At 47.3% G+C, this 13,023-nt stretch overlaps 1 protein-coding gene across 2 annotated transcripts; it reads right to left on the bottom strand.

The window, feature by feature from the left end:
- Positions 1-1,288: 1,288 nt before the first annotated feature.
- CCNB3 (cyclin B3) lies at positions 1,289-12,622 on the bottom strand. Of its 2 annotated transcripts, none has more exons than XM_054996552.1 (12): positions 12,317-12,622; positions 11,792-11,911; positions 11,212-11,295; positions 10,789-10,907; positions 8,651-8,750; positions 7,748-7,849; positions 7,177-7,269; positions 6,539-6,676; positions 5,626-5,781; positions 3,865-4,014; positions 3,538-3,668; positions 1,289-1,537 (listed from the first exon to the last, which is right to left on the bottom strand). In XM_054996552.1, the coding sequence occupies exons 2-12, from the start codon at positions 11,879-11,881 to the stop codon at positions 1,447-1,449; spliced, it is 1,254 nt and encodes a 417-aa protein (XP_054852527.1). In that variant the 5' UTR covers positions 11,882-11,911; positions 12,317-12,622; the 3' UTR covers positions 1,289-1,446. The 2 variants fall into 2 exon arrangements, with proteins under 2 accessions (XP_054852527.1, XP_054852528.1); XM_054996553.1 differs by having other exon boundaries at positions 7,748-7,846; positions 8,654-8,750.
- Between the last annotated feature and the right edge of the window lie 401 nt (positions 12,623-13,023).

Raw genomic sequence — 13,023 nt, 5'->3', positions numbered from 1 at the left:
GCTTGCTTAAAGCAGGCATGCACTGAAGGGAGCTGCAAGCGGCACCCTTATGCCTCTCCAGCCAGTCCTCCCAGGGAGTTTATTTTTGTTGGCCAAAGGCCTGGGCCCAGTTACAAAACAAACAACTGTTGGTCCCTGTGTTTAGGATGCAACTACCATTGGTTCCCTTGCCTGGTGGTGTCACTCCAAAGTAGAAAAGGGAAACCCTGCCAGCAGTCCCCTAAAGAGTGTTTCCCACAAGAAGTCAGGGGAGGCTAGCCTCTCTTCATTGGTTAAAGAAAATGAGGCAGGGTCCAAGTCTACTGGAAGCAAAGAGCAATTAGAGGGGGATGTTACTGAGTTTAGGCAAGGGGCAATTGCTATAGAGGATGTGCCTCTGTTCTCAGGATAGCCTTATAGCAAAGCAGGGGTTGTTTTCAGTCCAGCTTCCAGAAGGAAGCAAAAACTGGAGTTGGAGAGAGAAACTAATTTCCTTCTCCCTGTGTATGCACTGAAAGAGAGCCAGAACCCTGAACAGATTGGCTTTTAATTTTAGAAAGAGTAGTGGAAGAGGGATGACTCTTATATTTATGGCTTATATCTCATTCTTATGATTTCCCCCCAGCCCCCATCAGGGCTTGAAGGCAGCAAATAATGCCTGTAGCCCCCTCCCTTTTATTCCCACCTCCTTGTGGCAGGGGAGGTATGAGTGAACTGGCCCCCCAAATCCTGTACTGCTTGTTCAATAAATGAGGCAGCTAATCTGCTCCTGTCAAGAGTCTTGTGTCTTTTAGCAGCTGCCTGACAGGTAGAAAAGCAAAAGGTGAGGATTTCCCTACACCACATTCCCCAGCAAAAACTTTATCTGGTGGATTGCTGCTAGAAACAAAATTCAGCTCCTGGAAACTTGGTGGGTTTCCAATCAGAGGCCCACCACCAACCCTGCTTAAAAGGAAATGCATGTTGCCTCGCTTGGCTACTAGGATTCTGCAACGCTTGTGCTGTACACCACACCTGTTGCTAAGCAACAGCTCCACGTGGTAGTTCTGTTGACTCCCTGCCTTCTCTTGGGCCCCAGATACCATGGAAAAGCATGTTGGAAGGTGTAAGGCAGGTTGGTAGGAACAGCACCCCCTCCCCAAGTGCTATCAAGGGTAGAGGGGAGGAAAAGAGAAACCAAATTAAGTAAAGCACTGTGGCCCACAGCGGAGAGAGGAAGGCTCAAAATTGAGGGCACCTCCATGCCCTGGAATATGCTCAGGTGGAAGCAGTGACATACAAGGCGGCAGAAATATCACACCATATTTTATTGAAAGCTTTCCTATTATACACCCCCCCTCCACACACACACATTTCTTTTCAATTTTTTCCACACAGTTTTTTAAAAAAAAGTTATATACACAGCGTTCAAGGTTGAGAATTGCCTCTATTTACACAGTATTTACATGGCAGCTACTTTGCTATGGCTTATGACAAAGATCTCCTGCTTGCCTTCTGCAAAGATTCCTCCAGCTCCAGCATATCCAGAGGCACCATCTTGGCCACTGCAAAGAAGACCCTACAAGATACAGAGAGAGAGAGAGAGAGAGAGAATGCTTGTATAGGTTGATGCAGGCGAGGGGACAAACACAAGGCTTGTTTCTTCTGTTTGTCCTTACAGCCTCTGCTGTACTACTTCTTCCTCTTTCTTTCCCTTGTTCCTTGAATGCATGAAATTGCCTTATGATGAATTTCACCACTGACCTATCAAAGTCAGTATTTGTTTACTCTGGCAGTAACCCTCGAGGTCTCAGGTAGAGAGTTCTTTCACATTACCTACTACTACCCCAAACTTTTAATGTTGAAGATGTTGGGGGTTGAAGCAGAGACCTAATGCATGCAAAACAGATGTTCAGCCACTGAGCCACCTCTCTGTTTTGGCACAGAGTGGGCTAATCTGCCTGACAACAGGCTATGGACACAGTGATGTTTGCTCTGTGGCTTGGGAGCTACCTTGGCTCTTCTGAGCAGCATCCCCCCATGTTCTAGGAATGTGGTCAAGGCCACTGCCAGGTATGGCTCATGATTGGCACCTTGAAACAGCAGCTGCTAGTGGACAGGTAATCTGAAAACTTTCCTTAGTTGCAGGTCTTGTGCCAAGGAAGGAAGTAAAGGGCTGATCCTCTCCCCCACCCCCTTTTTGCAGACAGTATCACAGCATGGGGTGGCTGCCAAGAACATGGCAAGCTGGCCACAGAGAATCATTAGTACCACGGCAGCCACCTGGGAAAAGAGCAAGCAGGCCACTGTGGGATGATGGTGTTTTTAGCCCCCTTTCTCCATGGTGAGCTTGCTGTCTACTTGGTGCCTCCATAGTCTCACTCTTTTGCCCAACCTGCTGTGCTTCAGTGCTGAGGAGGGAGTGGGAAAGCAGAGAGGAAATCACTCCAGATGCAGAAGAGCTGGCTCAGGTCCAGCAGAATGGGGAAAGACTACCCTATATGTGCAGAGGCACTTGGGCAGCTAAAAAGAGTGTTAAGTTAACTATACAACTACAGAATTCATAGTCATATATGTAGGGCATTCTGTAGTCATGTGGCTGTTTTGATTGACAGTAATTGCAAATGGGGCCCTCCATGAGTTGTGGACCCCTTGCCTCCCCGGCAGGAGGAGGATAGAAAGGCACCTGTGGGGAGAACACATGAGCGCCTCATTTTTCTGGAGCAATACAGAAGCTATGGGTCACATTGAGGGTGGGGGTGTTGAGTAAAAATTGCTACCCAAAAACTTAGCATTTGGGAGTGAACTGCCCCTCCCCAGCACAACTCATAGCTTCCGTATCACACTGGAAAACGATGTCATTTTCCAGCACAACAAGTGGGCATTGGATCATGCTTGGAGGCAAGTACCCTCTGCCTCCGAGTCTGGCTCTGGGGGACCTGGCAACCCGAGCCCTAATGGGACAAACTTCTTTTCATGCCAACAGTGAAATTCCCTTCAACTATTAAAATACAGGAGCGTCCTGTAGAAGTGGACGTGGAAAGCCCCCACTCCTCTTGCAGTTGGGCTTTCCCTGAATCAGTACTTTGCCCCCTGGACCCACACATTTGCTTTTACATTTGGGGGGCAATTTTAGTTATTTAAGTTTTCAGTTTGTCTTTTTTATTAAAAGGCAATATATGCTTAAGTATATTTATTAGCCCCATTCAAAACAATTTAGAGACAATTTTATTTACTTAAGCATTTGTACCCCACTTATCTTCCTAGTGGGCAGCAAATATATTTCAGTTCTTGTTTTTATCTTTGCTACAACAACCCTGTAAGATAGATTAGGCTGTGACTGGGGGAGGTCACCCAGCAAGCTGCTTATGGCAGAGCAGGGATATACACCTGGATTGTCCAGCCCCCCCCCACCATGATGTGGGGGGCTGCATGCAAGCATGCAAGATTAAAATGTCATGAAGCCCACCACCACCCCTGCAGCATGAGAAGTATACATCTTTGTATATGAGCAAATACACACACACCATATAACTCAACGGCAAAAGGAAAGAAAAAAGGAAAGGCAGGAACCCTCACCGGTGAGAGTATTTGCAGCGCACAGCTTTGAGCCGCTCATCGTGCTGATAGGTCAACAGGAAGTTGAGCTTCTTAACCAAAGACTGGAGCTCCTGGATGCAGTAGCCGCTGTAATATTCCAGTGTGGGGTTCTGCAACACATCAGGGATTTGCATTGTTCCAGGACAACTTCACAACTAGGGCACCCAAGCTCTGAGGCTGCAGAACTCACATGCTGCATTCCCACTGCCATGAAAAGCCTGCCCTACTGGGCATCTCATCTGCTGTGCTCACCTGCCAGCACCACCACCATCACCACCCCCGCCAGCTCAGAGGACAAGCGCTCACCCAGCCATCAAGGTTCTTCATCTTCAGTGCCAAGAGCAGGCAGCTGGCAGCCAACCGCGAGGCGCTCTCCTGGACAAAGTCATACTCCTGCAGGGTCAGTTCGCAGATGAATCGGGCCAGTGTCAAAGTCTCCATGGTAGCATGGGCACACTGCAACGGGAAAAATGTGGTGGTGGAGAGTAAGACAGTATCTCCTGAACACATTTTTCCTTTGTCTTGCCAAATGTTCCAATGTTCCAGTTAGTACCAAGGCAATACACACAACCAGAAAGCTTCCCTTGATGCAGTTCCTCAACCCCATCCTTGATTTTGTGACCACAGCACTTCTAGCACTGCAGGATGAGCCCGAGACATAATCTCTAAGAAGCCTACAGAACTGGCTCATTCATACTTCACCGCAGGTCCACAGCCTGTCTGGTAGTAGGACAAGAAAACTGCTCTTACTTAAGTGCCATACATATGCCAAATAGTTGTACAATTTTATATGCTAAGTAAAATTTTACATGCTAATCCAAAATGGACCCAGGCAGGATGACTCACACTAGCCTGATTTCATCAGATTTCAGAAGTTAAAAATAATTGTGCTTATATGCCATGCTTCTAGACAAATAAGACCCCCACTCAGAGCAGTGAATAAAGTCAGTGTTATTATTGCCCCCACAATACAGCTGGGGAACTGAGGCTGAGAGAAGTGGCTTACCCAAGGCCACCTACTGAGCTCATGGCAGTAGTGGAATTTGAACAAGCCAAATGCCAATTTACAGACCAGCCACTTAACTGCTATGCTACAGAAGCTAAGAGGGTTGGCCCCAATTAGTACTTTGATGGCCGACCACCAAGGAAGCCCTGGGTTGCTGCACAAAGGCAGACAATGGTAAAACACCTTTGTTAGTCTCTTGCCTTTAAAATCCCATGTGGGGTCACCAAAAGTCAGTCATGACAGTACCTTAAACACAAGTACTAAACAGTAACATGACTTTTAAGTAATAAAATAAGACTGAAAAGGAAGTAGTGCATACTTCTCAATTTTTTCCAAAAACCTCTCTGGGTTTTCCCCACTGAGGGGAAAATATCCAATCTCCAGCTCCAAAATCTCCAGAAATACTACATCTCCAGACAGCACAGTGTGTAGGGTTCCCATTTCTAAAGGGCCTGAGAGTCTGTCCACAATACGTGGCACTGCCAAAACACTGCCCCCCTTCTATATTGGTGTGTGCATGTGGTAGGGAGAAACAGCAGGCAACATTCCCTCCCTCCTCTGTACTCCTCTTCGTGTCCTTCTCTTCAGTTTTATTTTCAGGGCTCTGCCTATTGCTGCAAAATACAGAATCCCGAGAAGCACAACTTTCATTTTAAAAAAGATGCTAGCATTCAAGGTTGTAAGATGAGGTAAAGTGAGCATTTGGGCAATGGTTCCTCTCCCTGCACAATTCAGCCCTTTTTGCCCCCTTCTGCTAGTCAGGGGAAAGAGCGTTTATAAGAACATTATATATTTCAAGCGCACAGGGGATGCTGGCCTCATGAATAGTCCATCCATGTTGCTACCATTTGAGCCAATCCGTGCATCAGCACCATGAAGGGCAGGATTTGGCTTCCTGGATAGTGACAGTTAGGTCACAGCTGCTCTTGCAGAGGTGCAAAGGCAGCATTGGGAACATACATGATTCCCTCCCCCCTCCCCCCCCCGAACATGCACTTGTGCTCCATGGTGGACCCCAAATGTCTTCTTACTTCCCAAGCAGCAGCCGAACACTGGCTCACCTTGGCAAAGCGGCGGAGGAAGCGGTACGCAACAGGAATATTTATGTCAAAGTGAAGTGTTTGCAATATGCTCATTTCCATGGAGATGAGTTCTTCTCTCTTGTAGGCATCATCACAGATGTACAGGAAGTCATCCACACAGGGGGGACAGCGCTCCTGCGTAGAATAGGGTGGCGGAATTGTAACGGTTACCTCTGCGCTCTGAAAGGCTTACTGGCAGTACAGCTTTTATCCAGAGGCAAATTCCAAACAAAGAGAAGGAATATTCAAGGGCCTGTCACTTGAATGCAACCTTTTATGACACAATTCTCCTACCAAAACGTGTTTTAGGACCACTGCATTCTTTTTGTAAACTACTTTGTAGGTTTGTAAGTTCAAAGGGAAGTGATATATAGGTTATATAAAATACAACAATACCTTACAACCTGTAGGATCACTTCCCTCAAGGGGGACTCTGATCTGGGGCTTTTGAAGCCCAGAACACAACTGCACAGGGGAGAGCAACAGTTCACAGAAGCTGACATTACAGGTAGAAACTTGGAAATCTAAAACCCCCATTTTCAAAGAGAACATGGGTGGGGAGGAGTCAATTGGATCTAAAAGGGCCTCTGTGAGGGATTTCTAAAATCAAGAGAGAAGCAAAAGTGCTCCAGCCTTGATCACTGGATCACCGAAATCATTTCCGAAGAGTAAGCCAGACCCACCAGCCCAAAGCCCTCTTGACCACTTGCAGACTGTGCCCCAAGCTCCATGGCCAGGGAAAAGACACAGTGGAGCCCCCAAGACAGCAGCCACAGGTCTTGGGAGAGGCAGGCAGCCCCGACGTTCCTCCAGCAACCAGGATGGAAAGGCTTCCACGCCCTCTTGTTCAAGCTCTGCTTTGCCCTGCCCCATTGCTCCCACTTGGGCTTACCTCGAACTTGGAGGCAATGAGGATGGCTGTGGAGCCAATGAGCTGCAGCTTGTCCCGCAAGCTGGTCACCTTCACCAAATAGTGGTCCATCAGTTTGACTGCCAGGTAAAGTGTCTCATGAGTGAGGTCAAAGTTCTCCTACAGGAGCCCAAGAGGTAAAGGTGGGAGTCAGCGCATGACTGCATCTGTTTCTGCTGGCAGCAAGCCAGGCAGAGAGACAGAAAACTCTTACAATCAGGCAGCTAGAAAAGCTTCTAATTGGAAATTGAATGTAGGAACTTCTGTATGCAAAGCACAGACTTGGCACAAACCAGATCTTGAGACGGAAGGGAGCCTGTCACATGGGGCCCCCACCTGGTACTGGACAACTCCTCCCCAAAGAAACCAGCCCTGAGTCAGAGTTTGGGGGGAAGGCATCATTTCACCTCTTGCTGGCCATGGAACTGGTATCATGACCCAAGACTTGCTAACAGAAGCAAATACCATTCCCAAATAACCATTCATTTTTTCCTTTTTCACTACACCAGGGGATAACTGAATTTTAGTCCCCCCCCCATCATCTCAGCCGAGAGATCATCTGCCCCAAATAGCTTGGCCATATGGCCATACAAGAGGGCTCGCTTGAATGGGCAACCCACCTGCACCTCCACCATCCAGTCAACCAGAATGGCCCGCATGTCCCTGGTGATATCAGGCTGATTCTTCATGTAATCCGGGATCACGAATTTTTCCTAGGAAAGAAGGAAAAGAAGAGGAAGAGCCAGGAAGGCAGTCGGGTGCCTTCCAAGCTGCTCTCCAATCCATTCACAGGGTAGACCAACTCACCGAGTCCAGCCAGGAGGGTCTAACAATCAGCAAGACCAATGCCAAGACTTTTGGCAAAACCCAAACCAGGCTTCAGACTGAAGCTGGCACTGCTTTTGAAATCCAGACAGTCCCAGCTTGCATTGCTTAGTCACATCCTCAAGTGCTCAGTGTGGGAGAAACCCAAGAAGAGATGAGGTGGGAATTTTCATTCATGCACAGCCAGTGGAACAAAACCTTACTCCAGGCCTCATTTATGTGAGACCAGTGAATTCAAAGTACAACTCTGTAGCTGATTTTAAAGGGAGTTTCATCCCTCACATACACTCAGGAGCTGCTCCTTTTTTAAAGGGCCAGGCTGGAGTTGGAGAACTAGCCCTGAACCAACACCCCTTCCCAAGCTACCTCACGCTCCCGCATGTAGTTAAAGATATCCTTGGCATATTCAGCGCTGGCGTAAGGATCGTCTTGCTGCCCCTTGTCAATGTCCTCAATTGGCCTCACCTGCACATGGAAGGAAGTCATGTTTTGTTTTTAATGAAAATACCATGTTCAAACATACACAAGCAATCTTGTTCTACCCTCGACTAAAACCAGAGTTCAGTGAGGGACTACTTTATCCTCAGCTCACTGGCTTCTTCATGAATTCACTCTTTGAGGCTCAATTTACTGCTACAGCCTCATGAAATTCAATTATTACAAGTTAAGATCCAAGCAGGGCCTTTACTGCCCTAGTCTGAGCCATTCCGTTGATCCACCCTGTCCAGAACTGTCTACTCTTGACCAGCAACTGTCACATCTATACTGGCAGGAGCTCACAGCTGGGTCTGCAAGCTCCAACTAAAAGAAGGGGGACTGAACCTGCAGTGATAAAACCCCCAACTGATTCTGTGCACCTGCAAGATGGCATGAAAATGTTGGGGCTCTCTTGAATGAAGGGAAGGGAATGATTCATCACAGAAATCTTTGCCATGGTCCAAGAAATAAAGAGCCTACAGCTCAAGTCAGTAGGTTTTATAACATGAAAATACTGCAGATAATGGTTTCAAGGGACAAGAACTTAACCAGAAGCCCCCCCCCCCCGCCCCCACAAGGCTCATGGACACAACCAGGCTACCCAAGAAAGTGCGGCATCAGGATAAGCAGATGCTACAAGTGTTCTCACGCACTCAGTATTGCCAGGAACAAATATCACCATCTGTCCAGAATAAAAGTTCTGCCAAAATGTAATTGACAACCCTCCTTCCCACCCACCACACTCTTTAGCTTCCATTAACCACAAAGCCCTCAATAAGGGTAGCTTCCCTGTACCAAAGCCACTTGATTCGCTGGCGGCTGTGAAGGATCTGCCTTCTCTGCCGGAACCTTCTCAGCTGGTGTGTCCTCAGAGGAAATTTTGCTTGCTGACCTGAAAGAGACACACCTGAGTTAGCAATGGAATCAGATCACTGATGATATCCAGACAAATCAGCTGCTGGTGGGGCATTCCGGCCTAACACCTTTTGCTTCGTAGAGCCCTGCAGTGGGCGCGTGCTTCCCATGGGACATACACACACCGCTTGGAGGAGGTTCCTATCACAAGTCAAAGGCAAAACGCAACACTCCCCCCCCTCCCCAATACATGCCTTTGTGGGTCCAGATCTTGCCGGTCAAATCCAGCTCCCCAACACTACCAAAAAGAAAGTTTACAGCTTGCCAGCTGAAAACATCCATTGACACCTGCTGTGGTTTCTGTACCTCCAGAGAGCCAGTTTGGTGTAGTGGTTAAGAGCTTGGGACTCTAATCCGGAGAACTGGGTTTGATTCCCCACTCCTGCACTTGAAGCTAGTTGGGTGACCTTCGGTCAGTCTCAGCTTCTAGGAGCTCTCTCAGCCCCACTCACTTCACAAGGTGATTATTATTGTGGGAATAATAATAACACACTTTGTAAATCGCTCTGAGTGGGTGTTAAGTTGTCCTGAAGGATGGTTTGTTTATTATTATTATTATTATTATTATTATTATTATTATTATTATTATTATTATTATTAACTGCTCAGTTTACAGTTTTCTTCAATTCCCAGGACTACAGCCATTCTAAAAGGTTTTTTTTAAAAATGCTGAGCCAGTCCATAAGCATGGAAAAGCCTGCACAGAAGGTTAGACAACGCAATTCAGAAGCAGTTGTTCCTGAACTTGTGTCTAGGAGACCCAAGACACATCCCAGGGTCATCTGTGTGTCAACAGCACTACAGCTCTGGTAGAATCTCTTCTGGGCAGAGTTTTGAATTTCCCACCAGCTTGTGCATAATCCTTTCAGAATCTAGGCTGCAGTTTGATGCCTGGAGGTATCTGGATGAGATTTTAACCCTAGCTGAGGCAAAACAGGGGTTAGGGACCCAGTTAGACTCTCTTGCACATCTGCTTGCTCCAGAGGTAAAGATGTAAAATTTCCAAAAAATGTTGACGCCACTGGGAAAAACTGAAATAACTTTATCAAACCTAAACTTTTTTGTTTACAGATTTAAGAACATAAAATACATCATTTATAACTTAATATATAACACTGCACTATTTGGCATATTTATGGAATTTAAAAGTATTAAAAGTATTCATTTTCTCTACAAAAAATTGCAAATATTCTCAAGACATAAGAGCTGCAAACTGTTGCATCCTATCTACCATAGCACTTGTATCTTTAAATTTTGCCACAGAAAGCCAGAAAAAATAAAAATGGAAGGTAGAAAACATTCTGTAGTAAACAAATGGAAGTATTACTTGGACAGAAATTTATTTGGACAGAAAAATATTGAGAGTCTGGGAGGGGGAACATCCAGAATCCGGAATCAGTGCTACACAGATTGCAAGAGGTAAACAGCAGATATGGAGGTGACAGGCAAGGCAAAGGAACCTGACATTGGTAGACAACTGAAGAGAACCATCCATGTACTGCTGCATTTGCCAACAAACAAAGATGAAGGGAGCCTTGACTTTCGAAAGCTCATGCCCTGGAAATCTAGCTTTAAGGTGCTACTGGGCCTGAATCTCATTCTACTATGGACTAACACACCTACTCAACTGAAACTAAATTCAAGATAGACTCTCAAATCCTCCCCTTCCTCAATGCAACTTACTCTTTTGCCAGAAAACTGCCCTGACTTTCATTAGCACTAGCAATCGAGTTTCTGCTTGACAGCTGGGTGCACGCAACCACCATTCCAACCCACATATGTGTTCTTCCTCTTGCCAACACATGAAAATCGTCCAGAGCCCAGGAGACTGGTGGCTCTGGTTAACAACTACAAGTCCCACATGCCAGCAGCTCCTGACCATCTGCCTCTGTTGTACTAGCACAGTCTGTATAAATATGAGCTCTCATGACTACAAGAGAGATGCCAGCAGATGAACATGGAGGGGCTGAGCAGCAGGAAGGGCAGCACAAACTAACACACACTTATTGCCTCACTTTTTAAGGTTAATCTCATTGTTCTTTGCAACGCCCACTACGATCAGTCCCTTTGGGGCCTTTTTGGAAGCTGCTTTTGCCGTCTCCTTCTTTCCCAATATATGTTGAGTCTTGTGAGCCTACAAAGGAGAGACCACGAGGTTATTAGTGCAGGAAGCAAACCGACTAGTACCTTTCCCTACCTGTACAATAAACGCCTACTCAGAAGTTGGCACATGCTTTCAACTTTAGAAAAGACTGAACTACATCCCAACTTTCCATCAATCACACCTGAAAGATGGCAGTAAAGTTTCAGACTTGCAGATGTACCCAAGATGTCACACATACAAAAGCAACAGTTGTTTGTCAGTGTGCGTAAAGCCACTTTAGAAGCATGTGGAGGACTGGACCTCCCAAGCCCAAATGGCAGAGGACTCTACTTACATTGGTAATATCCCCAAAGGCAGAACGCTTCTTGGGTGCCCCCTGCGGTGAGGAAGGGGATCGTTTCGCCTGAGAGCTTTCCTCCTAGGAGAAAGTGAGAAGCTGAGAAATCTGCACACCATGCCTGCATTTGTAACAGGCCTTTACCCAAAGGGCAAGATTCCCCTCAAAAGAACCAGAGCCCTGGCAGACATAGCCATGTCAGTTTCCAGAGAAACCCTGACAGAATATTCCCAGAAACACCCTAGGCTAGCAGTTCCACTCTTTGTCACCCACCTGTAGCTGTTCTACAACTAATGTTTGTGTTTATTTGTTATAGAAATGTCCCTGATATTGACTATACTAATCTCACACTATGTAATCTGCTGTGAGTCTCAATGAGAAAGGTGGACTACAAATGACATAAACAATAATAAATAATAATGACACTACATTCAGCCAACAGCCACCTCATGACTCTTTGCCTACAGCACAGAATGGTGTTTTTCCCTGGCCATGATGCTGCCCCAGAAGAAGCGGGGCGAAACATGCAGATCCTGGTTACCCAGAGTGAAAAAGGGACGCCAGAGGTTCCACACACCTTCTTGGCTTGGGCATTCTCCACAGCTGGCACTCTGCCTGGGCAGGGCTGCTTACTGCCTGCAGGCTTGGTGCTGCGTGGGGCTGGCATCCGTTCTGTTGGCAGCCTGCCAAACCAAAGCTGGATACAGGAAGGGAGACAGAAATGGTCAGTCAAAAGCAGAGAGTGCACCCACCATCCCACTTCCACAGCATGCCCTTATCAGCCCAACAAATACATTTAGGTGCTGCAGAGGGCATGAGCTTTCAAGAATCAAAGCTCATATCTTGGAAATCCAGTTCACCTTTAGGGTGCTCCAGGAATGTCACAGATGGCACCAAAGGAACATGGGAAGGAGTGTCTGGCAGGTTCAGCTACCCCAACAACAGTTAAGCACCACCTATTGGATTTCTGCCTAGCAGGCAGCTGCTAAAGGCCTAGAAGCCTGCCGGCAAACAGCTGTCAACATACTGGCTAGAAAATCCCACGCGCGACGGTGGCGGGGAGCTTTTTCTAAAGGCAAAAGGATCAGCTACTATCACTCACCCCGTACTGGTAAGCCAAGAAGCAAACGACAAGCTCCGGAACCCTCCAGGGGGAGACACCTTCGCTGCAACAATGGGCAGTGAATTGGGACAAGCAACCGAAGAACGGAAGTGCGACAGCCTTGCACAGGGCTAGGGAGAAGGGTACCCGGGGCTGGGAAATCGAAGCCGTCTCCTTGCGCAAGGGGTTCAGTTAAGCCACCCCTGCCAACCTAGAGCTTCTCCTCGGCCCCTCGATCCGGCTGACTGCTCCCCTGATGAATCGGGACTACCTACCGCCGCGTCTTGCCCAAGCCCCACTAGCCGCCACCCCCACTCGGCTTGCTTGATCTGCAGCAGCACAAAGTGGGAATTTGAAAATTGCTACATTGGCAGAGGGCAGCCGTCGATTGGCTCCAAAGCAGCCAATCCAAGAGCCGGGAAGAATGCGGTTGCTAAGGGCGGTGCCTAAAGATTTTTAAAAACCGGCTCTCGCAGCCAATAGAAAGCGACTCCTTCGGCTCAGGCTGAAGGGGCCGCCCCTTACTGAAAACGAGGCTTTTGATAGGTTGAGGTATGGCCAATATAACTTTGCTTTAAAGGGGCAGTGCTCCAACGGCTGTGATGCTTTCTATGTCGCTTGAAGCGAGGGCGGCACACTTGACCAGTATCGCGAAACGTCGGGACTCTGTCACTTCCAAAGTTACTTGGCAGACACTTTCTTGTAGG

This window comes from Eublepharis macularius, chromosome 13 (genome assembly GCF_028583425.1).
Source record: "Eublepharis macularius isolate TG4126 chromosome 13, MPM_Emac_v1.0, whole genome shotgun sequence".
Classification (NCBI taxonomy): Eukaryota; Metazoa; Chordata; class Lepidosauria; order Squamata; family Eublepharidae; genus Eublepharis; species Eublepharis macularius.
Note: the sequence above shows the minus strand (reverse complement) of the source record. Positions and strands in the feature narration are given on the sequence as shown.

Excerpts from the sequence above, each read along its gene's own strand:
- CCNB3 (XM_054996552.1), bottom strand. The coding sequence starts at position 11,881 with ATGCCAGCCCCACGCAGCACCAAGCCTGCAGGCAGTAAGCAGCCCTGC. Across the intron at positions 8,751-10,788 it reads AATGAGATTAACCTTAAAAA|GTCAGCAAGCAAAATTTCCT; the intron begins GTGAGGCAATAA and ends TGTCTCTTTCAG. Across the intron at positions 7,270-7,747 it reads ACTACATGCGGGAGCGTGAG|GAAAAATTCGTGATCCCGGA; the intron begins GTAGCTTGGGAA and ends CTTCTTTCCTAG.